At 39.5% G+C, this 25,024-nt stretch overlaps 1 protein-coding gene across 1 annotated transcript; it reads left to right on the top strand.

Annotated features, from left to right (window-relative positions):
- The first annotated feature begins 282 nt into the window (after nt 1–282).
- Nucleotides 283–14,999, top strand: GPRC6A (G protein-coupled receptor class C group 6 member A). Its single transcript, XM_059699589.1, has 6 exons — nt 283–476; nt 2,212–2,515; nt 3,318–4,154; nt 9,711–9,923; nt 11,009–11,132; nt 13,443–14,999. Exons 1-6 carry the CDS (start codon nt 283–285, stop codon nt 14,555–14,557), a joined length of 2,787 nt encoding a protein of 928 aa, XP_059555572.1. The 3' UTR covers nt 14,558–14,999.
- Nucleotides 15,000–25,024: the final 10,025 nt, after the last annotated feature.

Here is a 25,024-nt window from a genome sequence, read left to right as displayed (position 1 = left end):
CCCCTGAAAATGCAAAACTGTCCCTGAGTTTCCCTCCACTTTACCAGGCACTCCTGCTGTCACACAGCTCCCACAAAGGAGTGTGAGGAGGTCTGATGTGTTCTTATTGGTGAAGAGCTGTTCTGACTTTCAGCAAGTCTCTGAGTACTGAGTGTTTCTGGCCCTTGACACTGTCCTACGCCTTCCATGGTGTTTACAGGGAAAATAGCTACATGTTGTTGGCACCCTGTGAGCTTAACGTTGCCTGAGAACTTGCATGAAGTGAGCAAATGAGTTAGAAACATGGCATTGCTGATTGTACTGATTACCTGCTTTGTGATTATTCTTGCTACTTCCCAGCCTTGCCGGACCCCTGATGACTTCGTGGCTGCCACTTCTCCGGGACATATCATGATTGGAGGTTTGTTCGCCATTCATGAAAAAATGCTGTCCTCAGAACATTATCCCAGACGACCAGAAATCCAGAAATGTGTTGGGTGAGTAAAGCCTTAAAGAACACAATTAAATTTTTAAGCTTACACAGAGAGACCAGGTATGTAAATGTGTACTTGTATTGACATCTAACTTGTTTTAATAAAATCTAAACTCTCATATTTTTAAGTTGTCACAGTCTTGCTATGCTTCCTTAAAAGAGAGATGTTATCAATGCTATGTATATAACTAGCCTCCAAGTGCAGAAGCAATGAATGTTTTTACTAATAAGTTTATATCTATTTTGCCTGAAAAAAATCCCAGAAGTCAGCTGAGAAAACCAACAAGACACTGTAGTCTGTCCATCACAAATATACTTAACATGTTTACATTTCTATCATTCACAATATGGTTTTTGTCTTAAACATGGATCTATTATTTTATCCTTAATTTAAAATAGACTACATTCAAAATTTTTCTGTATATTAACATTTTTGTCAACATTGCATTTATTTCCTTGCTTTTTTTATCTAATTGTTTTATGATAAATTAAGGCCCTTCCTCAACCCAAAGTGTTCCTTCCTTGTTAAACATTTTACATGTGAAAGCTCAACTATAGAGAAGACATCAGGCACAGCTTAACATGGAAAAGTAAAGGGGCGTAGAGGATGTTACAAATAGATTTTCCTTAAGGAGAGCAGGATATTTGAATTCTAATTTCAGTTTGGGGGCAAACTAATTTTGTAGACTTAGGCCAATTGCTTAACCAGCAGTTCTCAACATGTGGGTCACGACCCCTTTGGTGGTCGAACGACCCTTTCACAGAGGTCGCCTAAGACCATCCTGCATACCAGATATTTACATTACGATTCATAACAGTAGCAACATCACGGTTATGAAGTAGCAACTAAAATAATTTTATGGTTGGGTCACAATATAAGGAACTGTATTTAAAGGGCCAGAAGGTTGAGAACCACTGGCATAATAGTAAATAAGTAATCAAACAGCTCAGTGCTCTGGAATAATCACAAACCTAGAAGTCAATTGGAAAAGCCCTCTGAAGTAAGAAATAGCTAATCCCTTGGAGCCAAAAGAGTGTACTTCACCCAGGAGAAGGCTACTTGGCTTTTATTCAGAGACTGCTTTGTAAGCTTATTTTTAAGAGCCTTATTAATCTGATTTTCAGCCACAACAGATTAGAATCAGAAAATTGAAACATAGGCTTGTGAATCTAAAACGCAGATGCTCAGACAGCAATAAAATGCTGACATTAAATTCAAAAAGGAAAATCAAACACATCTTCATACTGCAGAATACTAAACTGAGTGCTCAAAATTATCCCAAAATTCATTAAGAAAAGGTTAAATCCTGTTTCATAGAATCCACTTGAGAAACTGTGGGATCTTTTGTGTGTGTGGGGGGGGGGGCGGGGGGGGAGGATCCTTTCTAAAAAATATTTTTTTATTGATTTCAAAGAGGAAGGGAGATGGAGAGAGAGGTAGAAACATCAATGATGAGAGAGAATCATCAATCAGATGCCTCCCTTATGCGCCCTGACAAGGAATCAAATGGTGACCTCCTGGTTCATAGGTCAAAGCTCAACCATTGAGCCATGCTGGCTGGGCTGGGTTTCTATATACCTTTTTAGGAAGGTTTCCATCAAAAATTATTTTTAAATAAATAAAGGTTAGCCCTTCGAAAGGTAAGTTTCCTTGATCCAGAAACTGTCTATTACGAGGCTGACATGTGGATAAAATGAGATATCATTTCTGATTTCAAAAAATTCTTCTTTCTCAACAGGTTTGAAATAGCAATGTTTCTTCAAACTCTTGCTATGATACACAGCATCGAGATGATCAATAATTCAACATTATTATCTGGAGTCAAACTGGGGTACGAAATCTATGACACTTGTACGGAAGTGACAGTGGCAATGGCAGCTGCTCTGAGGTTTCTTTCTAAGTTCAACTGCTCCAGAGAAATTGTGGAGGTTAAGTGTAGCTATTCCAGCTACACGCCAAGGGTGAAGGCTGTCATAGGGGCTGGCTACTCAGAAATAAGCATGGCTGTCTCCAGGATATTGAGTTTACAGCTCATGCCACAGGTAGGTTCTGTTCTACCTCCCTCCACTGGTTTTGATTGCACTCTTTATCATGAAAGGTCAGGGTAATTTGGGAAACTAGTTAGGAAGTTGCTTTTACTTTAAACTTTCCTTTCTCCTAGTCCAAGAAAGGATGTTTCCCATGTGGATCAGGTAGCAGACAAAGCACAAAGGGAGTAGTCACTTCTCAGTCTGTCTAGTTTCTGACCGTTTTCAGCATGATTTGGGCCAGACACAAACCTTCGAGGAGCTCAACTGCCTTGTTTCTGAAATAATATCAATCAAGTGCTATAAAGAAAACAAAAGAGAGAGTGAGAAGGAAGGGGGAATGGAGGTCAAGAAGGACTTCTCAAAGAGATAGTGTTTGAATGAGAAGGGGCAGCCAAGGGAAGATGGAGGAAGGAAAGACAGTATCTAGGCTAAAAAAAAAATCATCATGTACAATGTTAACATGTCCAAAGAATAAAAATGGCCAGGTCAGGTGAGCAGAAAGGAGCATGGTAAGAAATGCATTTACAGAGAGAGGCAAAGGCCAGGTCATGTAGCATCTTGTAAACTGTGGTCATATTTGCATTTGTTCTGAGTATGATGAGAAAGCTTTGAGCAGAGTGTGGAACTACGGCTCTCTCTGTAATGCAAACCAAGAACCAGGAGGTAAGGAAAGGGGTCTCTGAAGAACCAGAAGAGATTTTAGAGAGCCGTGCACTAAGTTCTGGCATCATTACTCAGAGTCAAGCAACACCTACTAGGCACAGCCGTCTGGAGCTCTTACACACCATAACTAAAAGATTCTGTCAATTTCCAGGTGAGTTATGAATCAACGGCAGAAATCCTAAGTGACAAAATTCGCTTTCCTTCATTTTTACGAACTGTGCCCAGTGACTTCTACCAAACTAAAGCAATGGCCCACCTGATCCAGAAATCTGGCTGGAACTGGATTGGCATCATAACCACAGATGATGACTATGGACGCCTGGCTCTCAGCACTTTCGTACTTCAGACCATGGCAAATAACGTGTGCATAGCCTTCAAAGAAGTTCTCCCAGCCTTCCTCTCAGATAACACCATTGAAATCAGGATCAATCAGACACTGGAGAAAATCATAGCAGAAGCCCGCGTTAATGTCATTGTGGTATTTCTGAGGCAATTCCATGTTATCAGTCTCTTCAGTAAAGCCATTGAAAGGAATATAAATAAGGTCTGGATTGCTAGTGATAATTGGTCGACAGCCATCAAGATTACCACCATTCCTAACATTAAAAAGATCGGCAAAGTTGTGGGGTTTGCCTTTAGAAAAGGGAATGTGTCCTCTTTCCAGTCCTTTCTTCAAAATCTGCATATGTTTCCCAGGGATCATAACAAACCCTTGAATGAATATGCCATGCTCTTGTCTGCCTGTGCTTATGTCAAAGACAGTGATTTGAGTCAATGCATTTTCAACCATTCTCAGGGGACTTTGGCCTACAAGGCTAACAAGGATATAGACAGGAACTTCTCCCTGAGAAATGACTTCCTGTGGGATTACACTGAGCCAGGACTTGTTCACAGTATTCAGCTCGCTGTGTTTGCCCTTGCTTACGCCCTTCGGGATCTGTGCCAAGCTCGAGACTGTGAGAACCCCAACGCCTTTCAACCATGGGAGGTACTAACTCACATACCCACGAAAATTCCCCGACCATAATTTCCTCCATTTCTTTCATTGCTTTAATTTGCAGTTAGAAGAAATGCTCTTAGTATTCCTCTTATTAGTCGACACCTTCAGTGTTTCAATAACCTGAATTTCTACCCATTGCTTTTTGTTACTGAAGGTAACAGAGCTGTTATTTTACCTTTACTTCCTACTCTGACCCACAAAAGTTGTGTTCTTCTATTTTCCAAGAAGATTCTGTTGATAGTGCTATTTTCCTGGAGTTTATGGATTTCTATCTGATCTAGAGTTTGTCAAGGCTTCATAAGACTTACCTCTTTTCATGCTCTTAACAAACGCAAGATAGACCAGGGATGCTTAATGAGTCTTTTTATCATTACTAAAGATTATGGATGAGAAAACTAAGCTAGGAAGTGCCAGAAATATGATTCTAGTCTGGGTCATCTGACTCCACACCCTCTACTTTTCATGATGTCTCTGGTGACGTAGAGTCCCAAAGCCTCCAGTTATGACTCTGACTCAGGGCAGTCTCTCTAGAACTGCAGTCTTCTTCAAATGAATGTTTTAGGTCAATCATAACAGTTCCTCTGATATCTCCATGTAAAATGAATCACTAATTGTGTGTAAAAGACACCTTTCCCTTTCTTCTCTTTGATTAGTTTGTAGAAACACAAGCTTAATATGGCCCTATTTAGTGAAAATTTTTCCATTCTGTTTTTTAAATGCCCATGAACAAGTCATTTAAAAGCAAATTGCTGCTTTCTGATGAAAAATTTAACTCATCAAAAACAAATTCCTCAGTATTATGTATTCAAAGCCAAACTTATCTGCCTTGAAGAAGAATCATGTTCCAAAAATATATTTGTTTTAAATTTGGGAATAAAGCTCAATTCTTCTGTTCTTACAAGTGAGAATCCAGGACAAGCTATTTCTACTTTCGTAATTTTTATTTTAAACATCCACAAGCACAAGCTCCAGAGTCTGAGGTGATCAGCTTACATTTGGTGGATCATGTGATGGTCATAGGGTGTTTTAAATTGTTCATTTTAAAACTAGTTTTCACCTTGGAAATGCAAGGCACAAAACCTAATGAATAAGTAAGATCAGAAATTAGGATCTTTTTAAAATTAGAACTCTCTTTGAAGTATATATGCCTAGTAATTGTAAGGTGCCTGTTTGAAAACATACTCTTTTTAGTATAAAATGTTTAATAAGGGATTGGTAAAAACTATAAATTAAGTGGACACCATAATGAAACCACTAACATAAAAAGCCTCATAAGGAAAGAGAAATACAAATAGCAAGAGCTATTCATCCTCTAAAGGTCTGGGAACGCATTTTACATCAGGAATAAATCTCAAACCTTCTGAAGAAAAGCCTGGAAATAGTATAATCTAAACAAAATCTGCTAAAATGTTTCATTTAAACACTAGAAGCCCGGGGTTGTCCTTTATGTCACAGGGAGTCTGTTTATCTAGAAACAAACAGAAACAGATGGGAAAGAGGAAGAGAGGATCCTTTGATCATGATGTGAGTGAGCTATGTCTGTGCCATATTCAGTAGGACAAATAATGCAAATAATGTTGTCTTTTTATGAGGCAATCTCCATAGACATTAAACTTTTAAAATCAGCAACATTTAAGGTCACTAATCAAAGCTACATTCCTAAAGATTATTTTTCCACTGGCAAAATTCACTAACATTTAAATAATAGTTTTTGAATGATTTTAGATTTCAAATAACTTTAAAGAATTTCATTTCTCCTAATATTTGAGGATAATCCTTACTTTGGCTCCACATTTGGTGATATTTGTGAACAGTATTCAGGGACAGCACAATCAATGATTTTGGCTTTCTTTTTAGTATTTTATTTTCCTTTAACTGATGATATACAAGGTAGTAAGTGATGTATGTGGAATGAGAGGAATGTCTAATAATCAAACTTCTTTAAATACATTTATTTAGCAAATATTGGTTGGATGTCTCAGTGTTCTAGACATGTTGCTTAGTGCTAAAAATATTATGGAAACTAAGACAATTTTCTCCCTAAAGTTCTCTAGTGAGGCATGCAATCAAGCCATTAGGGGTGGGAAAAAGACCAGTGTGGCCATCCAGGCTAAAATAGGGATGCCTTGTGCTACAGTATGACAATGAGAATGGAGAAACATGTACAGGGTGAGGCGAAAGTAGGTTTACAGTTGTTGTTATGGAAATAATAAAATAATTAATAAATAATAATACAAACATCAACTCTAGTTTTGCATACTCATAACTATAAACATACTTTTGTCCCACCCTGTGCATGGTTATTTAAGGGGAAGAATGCAGAGAGCGTTTGGAGAGAAACTGCATATAAAGGATGATAGATGGAAGTTGCTACAAATGAGTCAAATATTTGAGCAACTGGTGTCATCTGTTGAGGTGGAAAAACAGAGAAGAGTGGAGGTCTGATCAGAGGAAGAAATACTTAGCATTGCGTTTTGGAGACGTTGAATTGGAAGAACTTACATGAGACATCCTACGTAGCAATGGTGGTATGCTATTAGTCCAGACGTCAGAAGAGTCATGTTCAAATAAGAGAGTGATTTTGGAGTGATAACAAAAATAATTACTATAAAATTTTAGGGCCTACTGTACTAAAATTTTATCATCTGTAATTTTTATATTAGGGCAGGTCCACAGGACCCATATTCTTCCCACTCCATCTGAAAGAAGTGACAAGAGGAAGCGTTTCTGGTGACTGACACAAGAGTTTAGAGATGGAGGGCACCTCGGCAGCAGGGTCTGGCCCATGATCACCCACATAGCTAGGAGTGAACCTGCCCCAGCTTTAGTCCAGTGGGCTTTTTGCTAAACCACAGAAAAGTTCACAAAAGAAATAAACACATAGGTTGGGTATTGGAGATACTAGGCTGCTTCCTCTGCTCTTCTGCAGTTTACTCACACAGATACCTCTGTTTCATAAGCACAGCTTGCTTGTGGAGATGGAGTGAAGCATCAGACCCTTAGGGAAATGGAAAGCATCAACTACACCAGCTTATCTGGTGTGGTCTCCTGGACTTGTGTTCACAAAGGCAGGTTATTAGCATACAGAGGTGAATTAGCTAATAATGGGTATGCAAATCCTACTCTCTACATTTTGTAGTGTCAATTTATAGTGAATTTCAGAGTCTCGATGAAAAATAAATACATAATTGGTGGAAAAAAGCATTTAATAGATTAATAATTGGAGTGTTAATGTACAAACTGTACCTTAATGTAGGACAAATGTTCTATCATATTTAACAAGTAATGAAAAGCACTGTGTTATTTGCCTCCATGCTGTTTCCTGTAAGAACAAGCACAGAATTACACTTATGTACATCGTACAATGTTATCATTATTTACAGTATGTATATGTGTCAGAACTCTACCCTGTAAAACCTAATTAAATACAAGGAAAAAACAGGTGGAAATTATCATTCAAACACAAGAGTGGAAAAGGATATGCTCCCTAAAGAACGGAGTTACTGGGGCGTAGGTGTTTTGCTTAAGGAAGGAACTGAAAAAAAAAATCAACATACAGGCAGAGGTGGGAATCTTGACAGCAGGCCCTCACTTATTCTTTTATTTTTGTTCCCTCCGTTTTTTTCTTCCACAAAATTGCTAAAGTAGGATTTTTTTTTTGTTAATTTCACCAGGTTAAATCTAATATCCTGCTATTTAAATGTAACACTGATGAATTTACATTCATTGCATGAACTATCAAATCTGTGGGGATGTGTAATAAAATCAATATACTTAGAGATTTTACTAAAGTGACATTTGGTCATTGAAATGACTGTCACAGCTGATATATTTACCTTAAAATACAACTTGATTTTTTTATATTCTATTGACCAAAAAAATGAAGGAAAGAAACATTCATAAATGATTAACTGAGATGGAATAAAATGAGAATAATTCTATTCAAATAGAATAATTTTTGCCACGTTTCATAGCGTTTGCACCTAACAAAAGCCACATGGCATCATAGACCTAGATAACGAGCAGGCCTGGCATGTTCACAAAGGCTATTGACTTAGCCGTGATTATATATCAAGTTAACGGAGGAGCCAGAACTGCAACCTGTTTTCCTCCCCCAATGCCCAGTGTTCTTCCTCTGCAGCACAAGCTCAATGTGGCTGCCTCATTTGTCAGCAACACATTTCCTGTCCTAGTTGCATGGTATTCACTGTACAAGCTGGTTAAAAAAAACACAAGTAATTTTTCATTGCATTTCTATCCCCTCAAGTTAAAAAATTACTTAATATTAATATATTAAATGGAATTTAGAAGTCACTATACTCTGCACTCAATCACTGAAGCAGAGTTGAAGACCATTGGAGATAATAAGATCCACACCTCCCGTGTGACTAACCAAGTATGGACTTAGGGTGGACATTAGCAGTTCCCTTACACACACCCATCAACCAGACTTCTCTGATGGGGATGCTACTCAGCACATGCCCAAGAGCAGGGTGCTGCTGTTACTGGGCCACCTCCCGGGTTTGTAGCTCAGTCCCCTCAGCCTTCAGTTTGGGGAGGTGAGCAGGGCAACGACTGCTTGAATTACCTGCTCAGACTGGGCCAAGCCCCGGGCCAATTGTGATTCTAGAGAGAAAAGATGCTTTCTGCTACCTTTCATAGTGACAGATGGCACATTAGTGATTACTTGTGAGTCAGAGAGAAAAAAACTAGTGAGAAGACTTTGAATTAATATATTATTAGGTGCAATGGAAAGACCATATAATGAAAGTCAAGATGTGTGTCCTCAGATAAGTCCCATTGCCTCTTGGCTAGGGGTCCTCATATAAGAAAAGAGGGAGATAATCCCTGTTCAACATGCTTCACCAAGTTGTTATGAAGTAAAAAGGTATCACAGATTTGAGTATTAGCAAGTAACATATGAATGTCAGATGACATTGTTAGTTGATAGACAAAATATTTTTATTTGTTTGCATATTGTCCCCATTAATTAATTACAGGTATAATAGGTATTAATATAGCCTTTATTAACCCTTAATCTGTGCCAGATATTGGGCACTCTTTACATTCATAATTATATTTAATCCTTCCAAAAACCCTATAAGGTAGGTTTCATTTACTTCATTTTACAAATGGAGAAGCTGAGACCTAGGAAAAATTGTAACTGCTGAGATCACACCACTAATTAGATATGGAACCAGAGTTAGAGTCCAGGCATCTCCCCCAGAGGGCCCATTCTGAGATGTGAAAAATGAATATGCTCAGATTTCAATGTTATGGTCTAGAGAAGCTACCATCCATAAACATTAACTTGCTTCTCAAATCACAGAGCAAGACTTTGGTATAAATGAGGCTGGAGTTCTCAAATTGCTGTCTAAAAGGTAAGAACCTTTGCAACGAGTTACCACACTCACTGATTCGAGATGTCTTTTTTTAAAACTTGTAGATGATGTTTCTTGTAAGGCAGTGTTATAATTTTAAAATTGATATAATGGATACACTTACAATATTTCTATTAGTGTTTGTTTCTATTATTTTTTATAGTTATTAGATGTACTGAAAAATGTGACATTCACGGATGGAGGAACGTCATTTTATTTTGATGCCCATGGGGATATGAATACTGGATATGATGTTGTGTTCTGGAAGGAGGTCAATGGCCACATGACTATCACCAAGATGGCACAATATGACTTGAAGAATAATGTCTTTATCATCACAGACCAGGAAACAAAAAATGAGTTCAGGAATCTTAAGGTAATTGTGTTGTAGGTTGTTCTGTAGCACTCAAATTAATTGGTACCTCAACTGCAGAAGTCCTTGACCCCACCACCAGGGCCTCCAGTGATCCTATAACCTATTCATTGTTCCCAACTTCTTTCCTTAAATTCCATAGCCAACTTTTGTTTTTGTCCCTTGTACATACACACCCTCAATTCCTCTCTCTCTCTCTCTCTCTCTCTCTCTCTCAGAAAATGTGGTTCACTTTCTGCCTTTCCTAAAATGTAACCATCTGCCCTAGCTAGCGGCTCAATGGTGAGAGCATCAGCCCACGCACCAAAGGGTCAATTCCCAGTCAAGGCCATGCACCTGGGCTGCAGATTCTATCCTAGGCCCCAGGAGGCAACCAATTGATGTATTTCTCTCACACCTCTCTCTCGTTCTTGCCCTCCCTCCTTTCCTTCCACTTTCTCTTAAAATAAGCAAAGGAAAAAATATCCTCCAGTGAGGATTAATAAAAAATAAAAGAGAAAGAGAGCAGTTTGCCTTTCTGATGGAAACACCCATAAATAAATATTTCATGGAGGTAGCAAAAACAAATAATACCTGAGATCAGTGAGGTAAGATTTCAAGATCCTCTTGTCAATATGCAGGCTAGTTGGGCTATCACCGTTTCTGGTAACTCAGCAGAACCCATAGTCCAAGACATCAGATAACCCTAAATCTATTGACATCCCCAAGCTATCATGTCTCTGCCGTCTCTTATGTGGGGGGATACAAAGGGCCATGTTGCTGGGAAGAAAGGTTTCACTGTTATCCCTGTGATGATGTTCGGCTTGTCTCATGGTGAGTCCTGCGGTTGTAGCCAAACATCCTCCAGGCGTGTGGGTACTTCAGATTAAAAGTTTTTCTCTGGAGGACCCATAAGGCAGTTTTACTATCTACGGTATTTTCTTATTTTTTTAGACTTATTCACATTCCTCCAGATCACAATGCAATCCGATGACACTATTTTTTAAAAGACCAAAATACTATTTAGTAAATATATCTTTAAATGAAGTCCAAGTTAGTGAAAATAAATCTTTTTTAAAACCTATTTGGTATTTCTTTTCATTTTGCAGCAAATTCAATCCAAATGCTCCAAGGAATGCAGTCCTGGGCAAATGAAGAAAACCACCAGAAGTCAGCACACCTGCTGCTATGAATGTGTGAACTGCCCTGAAAACCACTACAGTAACCAGACGGGTAATTCTAGTCACTGCAGCCTGGGCAGTGACACGCCTCGACCATTTCTCTTAGGCTGATATTGTGTTTATAGGAATTCCATTTTGGATTATTTTTTCATTTGGGGGAGGGGGAAGCATCTCATGCTTCTCTCCCAGATGAAACAGCAGTGAGATTTCATTTTATCTTGCAATTTGCTCTATTATATCAGCAGACAGGCAACCAATACATAGTAAGGATGTGAAAGTAACTTCACATGCAAGGGAAGATGACAAACCCTCAACTGGCTTCCTCTCCAGCATTCTTAAAACAGTGCATGTCCTCTGTCCATTTTTATCCATGTATCTCCCACACAGACATGCCGACTTGCAGTTGGGGCACCATAGCTATAAATAACCAATGCTGAATAACTAAGCCAAGCACGATAGAAATCGATGTATATACAGAGGTTTGCTTACCCGGGAGATCTCATTATTCTTACCCCGAGGCAACAGTGAAGCCTGAAAAAGAACCTTCTGTGAGACAAGGGGGTGAACTATTGACAGAGATTGGATGCTACTAACTGATCATTTGCCAAAACCTGTTACCAATTTGACAGCAACAGAGCAATATACACATATTAGAGAACAGGAGTGAGGCCAGCAGCCTCCGGAACCCTGAAAGGAGGATCAGTACTTTATAAGTTCAAGCTGCCTTAAAAGCATCCTATTCCCTTGTTAATAGTAGCATTCCTATTTGTCCTATAAAAGCTGAGAACCCCAGAACCTGAATAGCCCCTGAATGCTTATTCTTTTTTCTTATTGGCTCCAAGGAGAAGCATCCCAATGTAAACATTCCAATATCCATGTTCTGTCATCGTTTTGCAAAAATGCCATTTATCTCAAACTGGGCTGTGCTGTGCTGCATAAATAATTAGGTAATTGGGCAGGGGGGACAGGAGGGGGCGTTTCCAGGCGAAACAGTATCTACGACTGTTTGCCAAGTGGGATAAATAAAAACAACAAGCGAGTACATAGCATTTATTTCTCATAAAGATGCACAAAGTCTTTCAAGGATACAACCTGGGTTGTCTTTTGCTAACCAGGGCAAGTTGCTTCCAAGAACAAGTGTAAAAGACTGAGCACAACTTGGGAGGAAAAGCAAGGATGTAGGCTAATCTGAAAGGATATCATCTCCTGTTCCTCCAGTGCGCAGCCCTTTACACAGGCAAGGCCGATAAATGTTGGCTGAATGAATAAAATGGCAGACACTGGCAGCCATGGTAAAGGAAAGACAGGGAAGAAAGGATATTTGTAAAGAAATTGGATTTGGTAAGAGGAGGAGGCTGGGAATGTAGAGTTTATAAATAGAAACACAAGGTTTCTATTTGAGGTTAAGGAGGAAGAGAACACAGGTGCTGTATAACGCTGAATGGGCACTGTGGAGTGGAAGCAGATGGACGCTCATAGCAAGGCTTCTTAGAAGTAGCCGGGACCCCATCATTAGGGGGTGGAAATGGGGAGCAAATGCAATCACCCTGCCAGAAACTCCACGCTATCAACTATCAGTGCTGCACCTGCGGTCAGAATCAGCATAAATCATTTCCAACCTTATCACTGCGAGCGAGAGGCTCAGTGCCACTAACACCCCCTCCTCCCCGCCAGGGAAAATAAACTTTAACTCTTATCAACTGTCATTGATTACAATCTTGTGTTATCTCGCTTACAGAGGGCGTTGGGGTGACCCAGCCATATTGTCTCTGCTTCTAAAAGAACTGCAGCCTCTTTGACAATAGCAGCTCCCACCACAGTGTCTATAGCCTGATATGCTCCGCACAAAGCACCTCATATCTATAATCTCACTGAAGGCAGCACCCCAATGACACAGTCGGCTTTTAGTTTTTAAGAAAACTGCAAATAGGCTCGGAAAATTCAATGAGCTTGTTCAATATTACAGGACTCACAGGTGACAGAGAAAGGGACTTGAGGATATGTCTGATTCTAAATCTTTTATTCTCAACAGAGTCCCCTGAACAGCCACCTATAATAGCAAGTTCACAACAGACTAAAATCTATCCTGAGTATAATAATTTCCTAAAACCCCACAGCCTAGCTGGCTTTTTTTCTTCCTTTTTTTTTTTCTTCCTTTCTTCCTTTTCCCTCGCCTTCATCTGTACTCTCTCACTTTCTTTGGGTTCGGTGCAGGCTTTATTTTAATAAGTAACCATTGTGACCATTATCTATATCCATTTTCTAGTCCAATCTATGGCTGAGAAGAATTCTATTTGTAGGATGCTGGACAATCACCTCGTTTGAATGTGTGCAATGTAACCGAATCTCCTCTGTCTTTCAGACATGGATCACTGCCTTTTATGCAACAACGAAACTCACTGGGCCCCTCTAAAGAGCACCACGTGCTTCGAAAAGGAAGTGGAGTATCTCAGCTGGAATGATGCCCTGGCTGTCCTGCTCCTGGCACTCTCCCTGCTGGGAATCGTGTTTGTTCTGGCTGTTGGCATAATATTTACAAGAAACCTGAACACGCCCGTTGTGAAATCATCTGGGGGATTAATGGTCTGCTACGTGATCCTCCTCTGTCATGTCCTCAATTTTGCCAGTACCGGCTTTTTCGTCGGAGAACCACAAGACTTCACGTGTAAAACACGGCAGATGCTATTTGGCGTGAGCTTCGCTCTCTGCATCTCCTGCATTTTGACCAAGTCCCTGAAAATACTGCTTGCCTTCAGCTTCGATCCCAAGCTACAGAACTTCCTGAAGTGCCTCTATAAACCGATCCCCATCATCTTCACGTGCACAGGTATCCAGGTGGCCATTTGCACCCTCTGGCTAATCTTTGCAGCCCCTACGGTGGAAGAGAACGTCTCCCTGCCCAGAGTCATTATCCTGGAATGTGAGGAGGGGTCCATCCTTGCCTTTGGCACCATGCTGGGCTATATTGCCATCCTGGCCTTCATCTGCTTCCTTTTTGCCTTCAAAGGCAGGAAATTACCCGAGAATTACAACGAAGCCAAATTCATCACATTTGGCATGCTCATTTACTTCATAGCTTGGATCACATTCATCCCTGTGTATGCCACCACCTCTGGTAAATATTTGCCAGCTGTGGAGATTATCGTTATTTTAATATCTAACTACGGGATCCTGTGTTGCACATTCTTCCCCAAATGCTATGTTATTCTTTGTAAGCAAGAGACTAACACAAAATCTGCCTTTCTCCAGACAGTGTATAGTTACTCTTCCCACAGCGCAGGCAGCCTGGCCACGAGCCATTTTTCACTGGACTCCACCAACAGCAACAGCACAGCCACCAACCCCGGCCCTGGTGGCAAGCCTGCAGCCTGGCCCAAGAGCAAAGATCTCCAGACGCAAGCATGTGCGCACATATGCAACGAGAATGTTACAGGGGCACCTAAAACTCGGCCTCGGAAACGAATTTCAAGCATATGAATGCATCCTAAGAGGTTGCATGTCCCAGAATAAAATGTATCTAGGGTCTTTGCATTTAAGATGCGCGTTTACTTTCCGGGCAACTGTGTTCTATGCATTTCTTCGCTGCCACTATTTTCACCAAGTTTTGATTGAACACCACCCCCATTTCCAACCACTTGTTTAACAAAGAAAGTAGATCCCTCAACCTGCAACTCACTTTATTCCTTACCACTGCCATCTGCTTCCATCTTTACCTCCTTCCCCTTAAGCACATAGCTAAAGGTATCTCTTCTGTTCAAAACTAGCCCATAATATAGCATCCTTATTCTATCCTCTACCAGTTCTTTCAAACCTCTTTGTAGGGTTCTCTCCTTGTCTCTTGAGCATCTTTACCTCCTCACCCCACCCCCCTGCTCAGTCCAGTTGAACAAGCATTTGAGCAGTTTTCATGTGCCAGCTGATATGCTAAATACAAAGGAATAGGAAGATCAAGGCATCATTCCTGACTCCAGGGAGCTCAAAATCCAGGAGAAGACAGTAACACGTAGACATCTCCAATTCAGTATGAGAATTCTATGATTGTAATATGCGTAGGGCCCTAGAACAGTTTAGTGAAGTGGCACTTAGCCACCCTGGGAGATGATGGGAGGGTTACAAAGAAGTCCAAATAAAGGATATAATATATAGATGAAGTCCTGAGAGATGAATAAGAGTTTGCTCATCAAAAAGTACAGAAAGCTGTTCCAGGTAAAGGGGGGGAGTGGGAGCAGCAGCAGAAAGGATGTTGAGAAGGTATGTTCAGGGAAATGCAGTCATTTTGGCCATAAATGAATGCTAAAGACTGGAGTTCTTCTATAAGGAGCTTAGGTCTTCACCATGTGGGTAAAAGGTGGCCATAAAAGTATCTGGTAGAAAGATGATAGGTTCCAAGGTCCATGTCAGGAAGATCACTCTGATGCAGGATAGAGAATGGAGTCTAGCTGAGGGACGTTTAGGATCTATCCCAGGAACAGAAAGGAGAATACATATGTATATGCAATCAAGCTGTATAAGAGGTGACTGTTTACTTGAAGTAGTTGGTGAAGGATAACATATAGGCTTCTAGTTTGGTTTATTGAAGGGTGACATGGAATACAGGTGGAAGACAGGTTAAGAGTAGAAGATGAAATATTGAATTTGTAGTGACTGGAATAATTTCAAAATGTATCGAACATTCATATGAATGTAAGACTCTGAGGTCAAGGGATAGGTCAGGGCTGGTGATAAAGATTTGGATGCCACGTTCACATCACTCCCATCCTTATAAAACAGTTAAACACACAAAATAACAATGACTCCAATGCTGATATTCTCTCTAGCTACCCCCTCCTTTCCACAACCTAGTGTTTGAAAGGATAATGCCCTTGTTGACTTGTGACCCGCTAGTCCTGAATCTACTCAAAACTGGCTCCTAGTTACATCACTTTGCTGATATAATTCATAGAAAAGTTATCTGTGACTTTTTACCTGTCAAATTCAATGGTCATTTTTAAGCATTCACTGCCCTTGAATCTTAATAACATTTGTGGTATAATTTCTCGTTCTTAAAATTTGTCTTCATTTCCATGATATTTTAAAGCTTTCAATTAGCAAAATTCTTCAATCTGATGCAAAGGCTCTTTTGGTCCTACTCTGACATCCCTCACCATTTAGTTTTCGTCTTTGTTGCTGGTATGTCTTCCTCTACTTGACTTTTAAATGTAGGTATTCCACAGACTCCCAGTCTCAATCTAAATCTCTTTTGTGTCAACACACCTCTGGCTACAATATTATCTAAATTCATGTATTTATTAAAGATAGATCATTAAAATATTTTTCTTGATTTTTAGAGAGAGGACAGAGAGAGACACAGAGAGAAAACATCAATGTGAGAGCAAAACATCAATCAGCTGCCTCCTGCATGCCCCCACCAGCGGCTCAAGCCTGCAACCTAGGCATGTGCCCTGACCAGGTATCAAAACAGCAACCTTTTGGTGCACCGGAGGATGTCAAAAAACTGAGCCATGACCAAGGCCAACTTCATGTCTTAACTTTGACCCAAACACCTCCCAAAGCTACATAGTCCAGGTTACTCTCTAACCAACCTACCTGCTTGTTCTCCTAACAATTTGAAGTCAACATGTCTAATACTTAATTCATTATTTTCTTCTCCCAATTCCTCCTCCTTTTTTTCATTTCTCAGCATGTTGTGCCACCTTTGGACTAGGTGGAACCCTGAGATTCGTCCCATCCATTCTTTTTTAAAAATATATTTTACTGATTTTTTACAGAGAGGAAGGGAGAGGGATAGAGAGTTAGAAACATCGATGAGAGAGAAACATCGATCAGCTGCCTCCTGCACACACCCCACTGGAGATGTCCCCGCAACCAAGGTACATGCCCTTGACCAGAATCGAACCTGGGACCCTTCAGTCTGCAGGCCGACACTCTATCCACTGAGCCAAACCTGCAGTGGTTCTCAACCTTCTGGCCCCTTAAATACAGTTGCTCATGTTGTGACCCAACCATAAAATTATTTTCGTTGCTACTTCATAGCTGTAATGTTGCTACTGTTATGAATCGTAATGTAAATATCTGATATGCAGGATGGTCTTAGGCGACCCCTGTGAAAGGGTCATTCGACCACCAAAGGGGTCGTGACCCACAGGTTGAGAACCGCTGGGTTAGGGCCCTATCCATTCTTGATGCCATTACCTACTTCACCCTTCTACACCTTTCATTCATCATCTGACTTTTATTTTCTAACTCCTGCATTTTCTCAAAACCTCCCCATGATCTCTATCCCTTTGACTGCTTCTCTAGTCTAGTCCTGCATCACCTCTTTCATAGGTTGTTGCAATAGCCTTCTAATTTGACTCTAGTCTCTCAATGTTTCATTCTAAACATAGAGATCTCACTAAACCTTCCACTCATTTCCACTAGATGTTTTTATATAACATAACAACCTCTATTTGTTACCCAGTTGTTTTAAAACCTGCAATAAGTCCAAACTCCTTATCCTGATGTTTCGACTCTTTCAAGTTGAGCAACCTCATTCTGCTTGGTACATTACCCACGAGAAATGGCCAAGTGCTGGTGATTGTCCCTACTCATACCCGCTGTTTCACATCTCACAGCCTGCCTCTTCTCTCTGCTCTGACGTCCTCTCCACCCCTCGTGCTCCTGGAGCACTCCAGCTAATCCCCCAGGTACAATCAAGCCTTCCTCTCTGTCTCTGCCATAGCACCCACTACGCTTTACCGCATTTACTTGTTTTTATTTTAATTCACTCAACTAATATTTATCAAGGTGAAGCAGGGGGTCCCGTGGGGGTGAGACCGACGGAGTCCTAATGAAGCATGCCCGACTCCGGAGACCAGGTTCAGTGACGCAGATCTAAGTTTATTGTGTAAGTGCAGCAACATGTATAACATTCCAGACCAATCAGAAGTTTACACCATCCTTAGGGCAACCAATGGTAGGAAAGATCAGAGTACTATGTAGGGGCTCTAGGGGGCTTACTCAGGCGGGCGCTGCCACTTCCCGGTGTACCGAGGAAGCTTGTATAGGCGGAGTGTGCTCACGCCATTGCATCTGCCACTGCACTGAGATAAATCTCCTGAGCTCTTCCCACATGAAGGGTCTACTATGTACCGGGCATAATTCTATGAGTAGGAAATATGAAAATGATAAGAGACAGATAAGTTCTCTCCTCTCAATGAGTTTACATTCTAGTGTGTTCACCCTTGTGCAGTGAAAGTTAACTCTTCTTTAGTAAGAGCTCTCTCAAATGCTTTTTCCTCTCTGCTGCCATTATTATCATCACTAATGTAGGCTCTTATGGCTTCATACCTCTGTTGTAGAAAGATCCCAAATGAGTTACAGACTCCAGGATTCCCCTTCCAATACAAAAACTATACAATCACAGACCAATCTTTCTCTAGTTAGCTCCAACACTATCATTCTTCTATTCAGAAAAATTTAATAACTTCCTATTGCCTTCAGACTTATGTTAAATTCTCCTACCTTGCTAAGCAAGCCCTTCCACAGTCTTGCTTGAAGTGAAGGTTAAAAAACAAAACAAGATGTTAATCCTAATTTGCTACTTAGCCTAAATGTAATCACATACAATATGGTGACTGTCTCTCATAAAATTGTTAAGGTGTAAAATATTCTGGTGTGCATGAATGTCTTAAAAATGAGCAATCTGAGATTTCACTGACTCATTGCTCTGTTGATATGAAAACAGTTTCTCCTATTGACATTAGAGCAAAGCTGTAGGAGAGCTTCCAGATTCTTGGGTGTGATCACGTAACACAGAAATCCCAGCAGTGTTGTGCCAATAGAACAATAAAGGAAATATTGTTTCATAAGAGTTGTGAGTTTTACTACAATTACATAGCTTTCAACAATTATTCCCAAAGGAACAAAGGCTGATCAATACAAAAAATTAAGTTCCAAATTCCATTAACTCTAGTTAAATGAGCTTCTTACTCTTTTTGGAATAAAGGGTTTCCTCTTTTACATTATAAAGGCCATACCTAAATTGTTTAAAGAAATAAGAAAATAAAACTAAGCAAAATAACACACAAAAAAGGGATCTTTTCTGCCCTAGCTGGTTTGGCTCAGTGGATAGAGCGTCAGCCTGCAGACTGAAGGGTCCTGGGTTCAATTCCGGACAAGGGCACAGGTTGCAGGCTTGATTCCCAGTCGGGGGCATGCAGAAGGCAGCTGATCAATGATTCTCTCTCATCATTGATGTTTCTATCTCTCTCTCCCTCTCCCTTCCTCTCTGAAATCAATTTAAAAAAATTTTTTTAAAGGAACCTTTTCTGGGAAGGAAGCTAAATAATGTAGTTAAATTACTGAATGTGTTTAATCACCAAATGAGAAATACACATTGTACTGTAAATCTGATTCTATGGAAAATATAACACTCCAGAAGAGTTATTATTGACATAGTGCAAGCTAGCGAGAAAAATTAATCATTCTATTCATAACGAACTTTAAAATTTTACATTTCTTGATTTCTGTTCATGGGAAACAAGACAAAAGTCAAGGAATTTATTGCATCAGTAGATTAAAGTATAAACCAAGTTTTAGAACTTTTGCTGATGCTTCTTCTGTTGATGTCTACTTTCTTTCCTTTTAAGTACTCCTCCTTCCCACCTCAAAAAATATATATACCCTACTTGACCTTCAAAGTTGAGGGAGAAAATAACAAATCACTTTACTAAGCACACGAAAGAGAGTTCTTTTCCTGCTCTCTAAGACACAGCATGTGTGCTGTGCTGGGGCTAACCCTAGCCCTGCTGTGCAACTCACCCAGAATGAGCTTAGCAAGGCCCAAATCCATGCTTTTAATGAAGTTCTAGTGGAAGCTAAGAAAACAGAATTTACCCGTTAGATGTGCAACCAAGGCTTTCAGTGGTGATGGGGAGAAGAAAACTATCCTATTTTCATTGGGCGTGGGTGGGTGAATTGGTACATAAAAGCAATGACTGTTTAATAAATCTCGGTATTCAGATGGTGTATATGTTGATAAAACACACGCACATTTCTATCTTCTGGTAATAAAATTTTCTCTGTAACTGTGTCCAGGAGTTTGAGTGGGAAAAGCAGAGAGAAAGGGGTCCTTAGAAATGTTGGAGGAAGAAATGCCGTACGCACACAGTACTCCCCTGCAGCTCCTTGTCAGGAACACTTATATGTGTCCTTGTTATTGTTACCAAGCCTTAAATCTGCCACAGTTTCCTTATGTGGAAAAATGATGATAAAAATACTTGCCCTGTCTACCATGGAAGGTTCTTATAAAGATCAAAAGAGATAATGCACATTAAAGTGCTTTGAAAGCTATAAATCACCATTCAAAATATTATTACTATCCTCATCACTGTTATTATTTGTTTTCACAACAATCTTGTGAGGTAGGTAACTATTACTCAGGAGGAAATTAAGGAACAGTAAGATTATGTGTCATGCCTGAAGTCATATAGTTATCTGGTGGCAGAGTTGATATGAATTTAGACACCCTTACCTACTACTAGACCATATAAATTCATGTACACTGAAAATCAGAAAGAGAAGAGTTTTCCAGGGTTGTATATGGACACCCTCTCATGCTTTGACCTAAAATGTTTAAACTTTTAAAGAGATTTATTAATAATCTTACAGACATCCAAACCAAACTATAAGGTGAGAATCATAAACCTGTTTTCCAGTGAATCAATCAAAACCAAATATGGAGGGGGGGAACCAGATACTGTATTCTCAGACCTTCAAAATTTGTTAAATTTACCAATTGGAAAATAGGAATTATGTACTGTAGATGAACGCATAATTCAGAACAACTTGATGGGGGGGGGGGCAATTTGTTGATATCTATTACAATTAAAGGAACAGTCTTTGACTTAGCCAATTCCCATGCTAGGAATTTAGACCTTAGAAATAAAATGTCAACTACCCAGAGATATCTTTTTTTTGCAGAATGTTCTTTGTAACACTCTTTACAATAATTAAGATGTTTTTAAAATCTCAAACACCTTAAATGTCCATAAAGAATCCACTATTCAATGGGACATCTGATCAATAAAAGACTGTTCAACCATTTGAAAAACTGAGGTCAGTTTATATGAATAGATATTAAAAGAGCCTCCATTCATTGTGAGTGATAGAAACCAGTTGCAGAATATAATATATATATCGGATTGTAAAGAAGTATCTAACTGATGAAACTGGTTCCCCCTCAAGAGTATGTGACTGAGCCTTAGCCGGTTTGGCTCAGTGGATAGAGCGTCAGTCTGCGGACCAAAGGGTTCCAGGTTCTATTCCAGTCAAGGGCACATACCTCGTTTGCAGGCTCCTCCTCAGGCCCGGCCCTGGTCAAAGCTCCTGCATCAGGCAACTAATCGATGTGTTTCTCTCAGATCAATGTTTCTCTCTGTCTTTCCCTCTCTTTCACTCTCCCTAAAAAAACCCAAAAAGAAACAAACAAAAAAAAAAAATCCTCAGGTGAGAATTAACAACAACAACAAAAAAAACAAAAACAAAAAAAAAGAGTAAGTTATTGAGTAGATTCACTTTCTATGTTTAATAATTGTTTGAACTTTCATGACAATATGCAAGTTTTATTTCAGAATAAAATTTAAATAAAAATAATTTCTTAACCAGTCTATTTGCTGATTTGGTGTTATTTCAATGAAAATCATGTTTTATATAACTAAAAATAGTAAAAAAGACAAAGACTATTCTAAAACAGAATGACAATGAATCATAAAGATAAATAGAAATAATCTGTGTCCACCATAGAAATAAAATAAAATATAATATATCTTTATAACTAAATATTAAGATTCTACTTAAAAAGATAAATATAAGATTAGGCCACAACATAGAAATGGCTTATGAACTAAAAAGTGAAAATTATAAAATGTTGAGCACTCTAATTAGAATTCTGTATAAATGCGCATAAAGATTCTATAGAGAAATAGAAATTTTTTTTCAGGATATATGAATATGGAATAATTTTATGTTAACTTAATGTTCTTTTAACAATATATATTTAAGTAACCTAATGGAGTTTATTGAAACTTACAGATGAGAAGAGTAAGAGTGTTCCCATCAACTCGCAGCTCTATTGCGACTAGTGCAGGCAAAAGTACACTCTTAAGTGAATGTGATCAATGTGAACTGGATGCCACAAAAGCACAGTTGTTTTCTTTTTAAAAAATATATATTTTATTGATTTTTTACAGAGAGGAAGGGAGAGAGATAGAGAGTTAGAAACATCAATGAGAGAGAAACATCGATCAGCTGCCTCCTGCACACCCCCTACTGGGGATGTGCCCGCAACCCAGGTACATGCCCCTGACCAGAATCGAACCTGCGACCCCTCAGTCCACAGGCCAACACTCTATCCACCGGTTTCGGTGGCACAGTTGTTTTCTAATAAATAAATGCCAGCTTCAATTGTCTGGAGATTGAGAAATAAAAATTCGATGCCTGAAACCAAATCTATTTTTAGTGAAAAGATTATTATAGAATGTCTGTTAGATTTACTTTTGAGGGGGTGGTGGATATGACACTAAGCTCATAATTTGATTTCAGGCACGTCACATAACCAATTAGTAGCTCAGGCTAAATAGCCATAGTAGTTTCACTTTTTCTTCTGACACCTGAGAATAGTCTATACTTAGAATTTTTAACTACCAAAAGGAAAAGAAAAAAAGAGAGAAAGTATATGTGTTTGAGAATCCAAATACACACTGTGAGTTAATGGAGGGCAAGGAAAGAACTCATCTTCTTCATTTTCCATGAATTTAGTCGAATACCCCTATTCTGTCTGGTGTTTGCAGAACAATTTGAAATACTACTGCCACCTGGTGGGCAATAACACTTTTATTTTTTTGCTTATAGATAATACGGGCATGAGCAAAAGTAGGCTTACAGTTGTAAGTAGGTGGAACACAGTTTATTTGTATGTTATTATTTATGAATTATTGTATTATGTATTTGTATTACAACTGTAAACATACTTTTACCACCCTGTATAACTGGAACTAAGACCTTCAAGGAACACTTGTAGAGTAATCTCATGATAAACACTAATATTGATGTTTTTATTTAGTCCAATACTGATGAATACAGGCATTAAACTAAAATACGTATTTTACTAGTTTACCAAACATGAGAAAATTAAAAATAGATATGCAAAGATACATTCTTAGAAGCAAATAATATTTTTACTATCTTAAATTTTTTTTAAGAAATATATTGGCTAAATGAAATCACCAGTCTATCAGAAATAATCTATACTAATAAAAGGGTAATATGCTAATTAAACCAGACATCTTCCGGACATCCTTCCAGGTGTCCTTCTGGACAAAGCCACAGTGGTGGGGGCTGAGGCAGAGGTGTTTAGGGGCAATCAGGGCGGCAGGGCAGAGTGGTTAGGGGCAATCAGGCTGGCAGTTAGGTGAGCAGTTAGGAGTCAGCGGTCCAGGATTGAGAGAGGGATGTCCAGGATCTGGCCTAAACTGGCAGTCGGACATCCCCTGAAGGGTCCCGGATTGGAGAGGGTGCAGGCCGGGCTGAGGGACGCCCCCCTCCCCACCCCCCACCCTCCCGCACGAATTTCATGACCGGGCCTCTAGTATAACATAACAGGCAATTTTTAACCAAGGCCTCCAAAGTCTGTTAATGTAATATCCCAATTTTACCTGAAAAAAGGTATAGCATCTCTTTTAAGTTTATTATCTTCTATTCTTTTAAAAATACCCTTCCAAATTAAGAATAGAAGAAACATTATTAACCTAATCAAATCTATCTACTTATACTGGGTTAAATAGTAACCCACCTCAACTCCAAATTCACATCTATCTGGAACCTATGAATGTGACCTTATTTTGAAATGAGATCCTTGCAGATGTAATTTGATTAAGGTATAGTCTGTCATACTTGGTTAAGGTGCACCCTAAACCCAATATCACTGGTGCACTTATAAGAAGGACATTTGGACACAGAGGTCAACACAAGAGGAGAAGGCAATGTGAAGACAGAAGCAGAGACTGGAACAGTGCATCTATAAGCCAAGAACACTAAGAAATGCTGGAAACCATCCAAAGCTAGACAAGGCAAGGAAGCATTCTTTCCCAGAGCCTTCGGAAGAAGCATGGTCCTGCCACCACCTTGATTTTGAACTTCTAGCCTCCAGAACTGAGGGAAATCGTTCTAAGGCACGCTGTCTGTGATGTTTGTTTATGGTAGCCTTGGGAAACTAATATACCACCCAAACTCTCAAGGCACTTGTCTTAGTCCATTCAGGCTGCTATAACAAAAACGGTATAAACTGGGTGGCTTATAAACATCAAACATTTATTTGTCATTGTTTTAGAGGCTGAAAGTCCAAGATCAAGGTGCTGGCCGCGTCCAAGTCTGCTAAAATCCCACTAATGCTAAATTCCTGAATGGCAGTCTTTTTACTTTAACCTCACATGACAGAAGGGACAAGGAAGCTTTGTTGGGCATTTTCAATGAAGGTACCATTTCCATTCATGAGAGTTTCACCTTCATGACCTAATGACCTCCCAAAGGACCCACCTCATTATACCACTATCAGGGCAGTTAGGATTTCAACATATGAAATTGGTGGTAGAGAAGGCCGGGAGATGGGGATATAAACATTCAGACCATAGCACCTATACTAGACTTCATAGTGGAACTTTAAAAGTATTCCCATTAAATTCAGGGACAAAGTCCACTATCATATCTTCTCATAAACATTGTTCTGGAGGTCATAGCCAATGATTACAAGGCAGTATAAAAGTGGGAAGAAATCAACTCAAATACAGTATTATATTTATGGAGAAATAACCAAATGTATATTCAGGATATAAAAGAGAACCTGAGGGTAGGAGGGGGGGGATGGGGGGGGGGGGGCTTATAACCCATGGACACAGACAATAGGAC

This window comes from Myotis daubentonii, chromosome 6 (genome assembly GCF_963259705.1).
Source record: "Myotis daubentonii chromosome 6, mMyoDau2.1, whole genome shotgun sequence".
Lineage (NCBI taxonomy): Eukaryota > Metazoa > Chordata > Mammalia > Chiroptera > Vespertilionidae > Myotis > Myotis daubentonii.
This window is presented reverse-complemented; position numbering and strand designations above follow the sequence as displayed.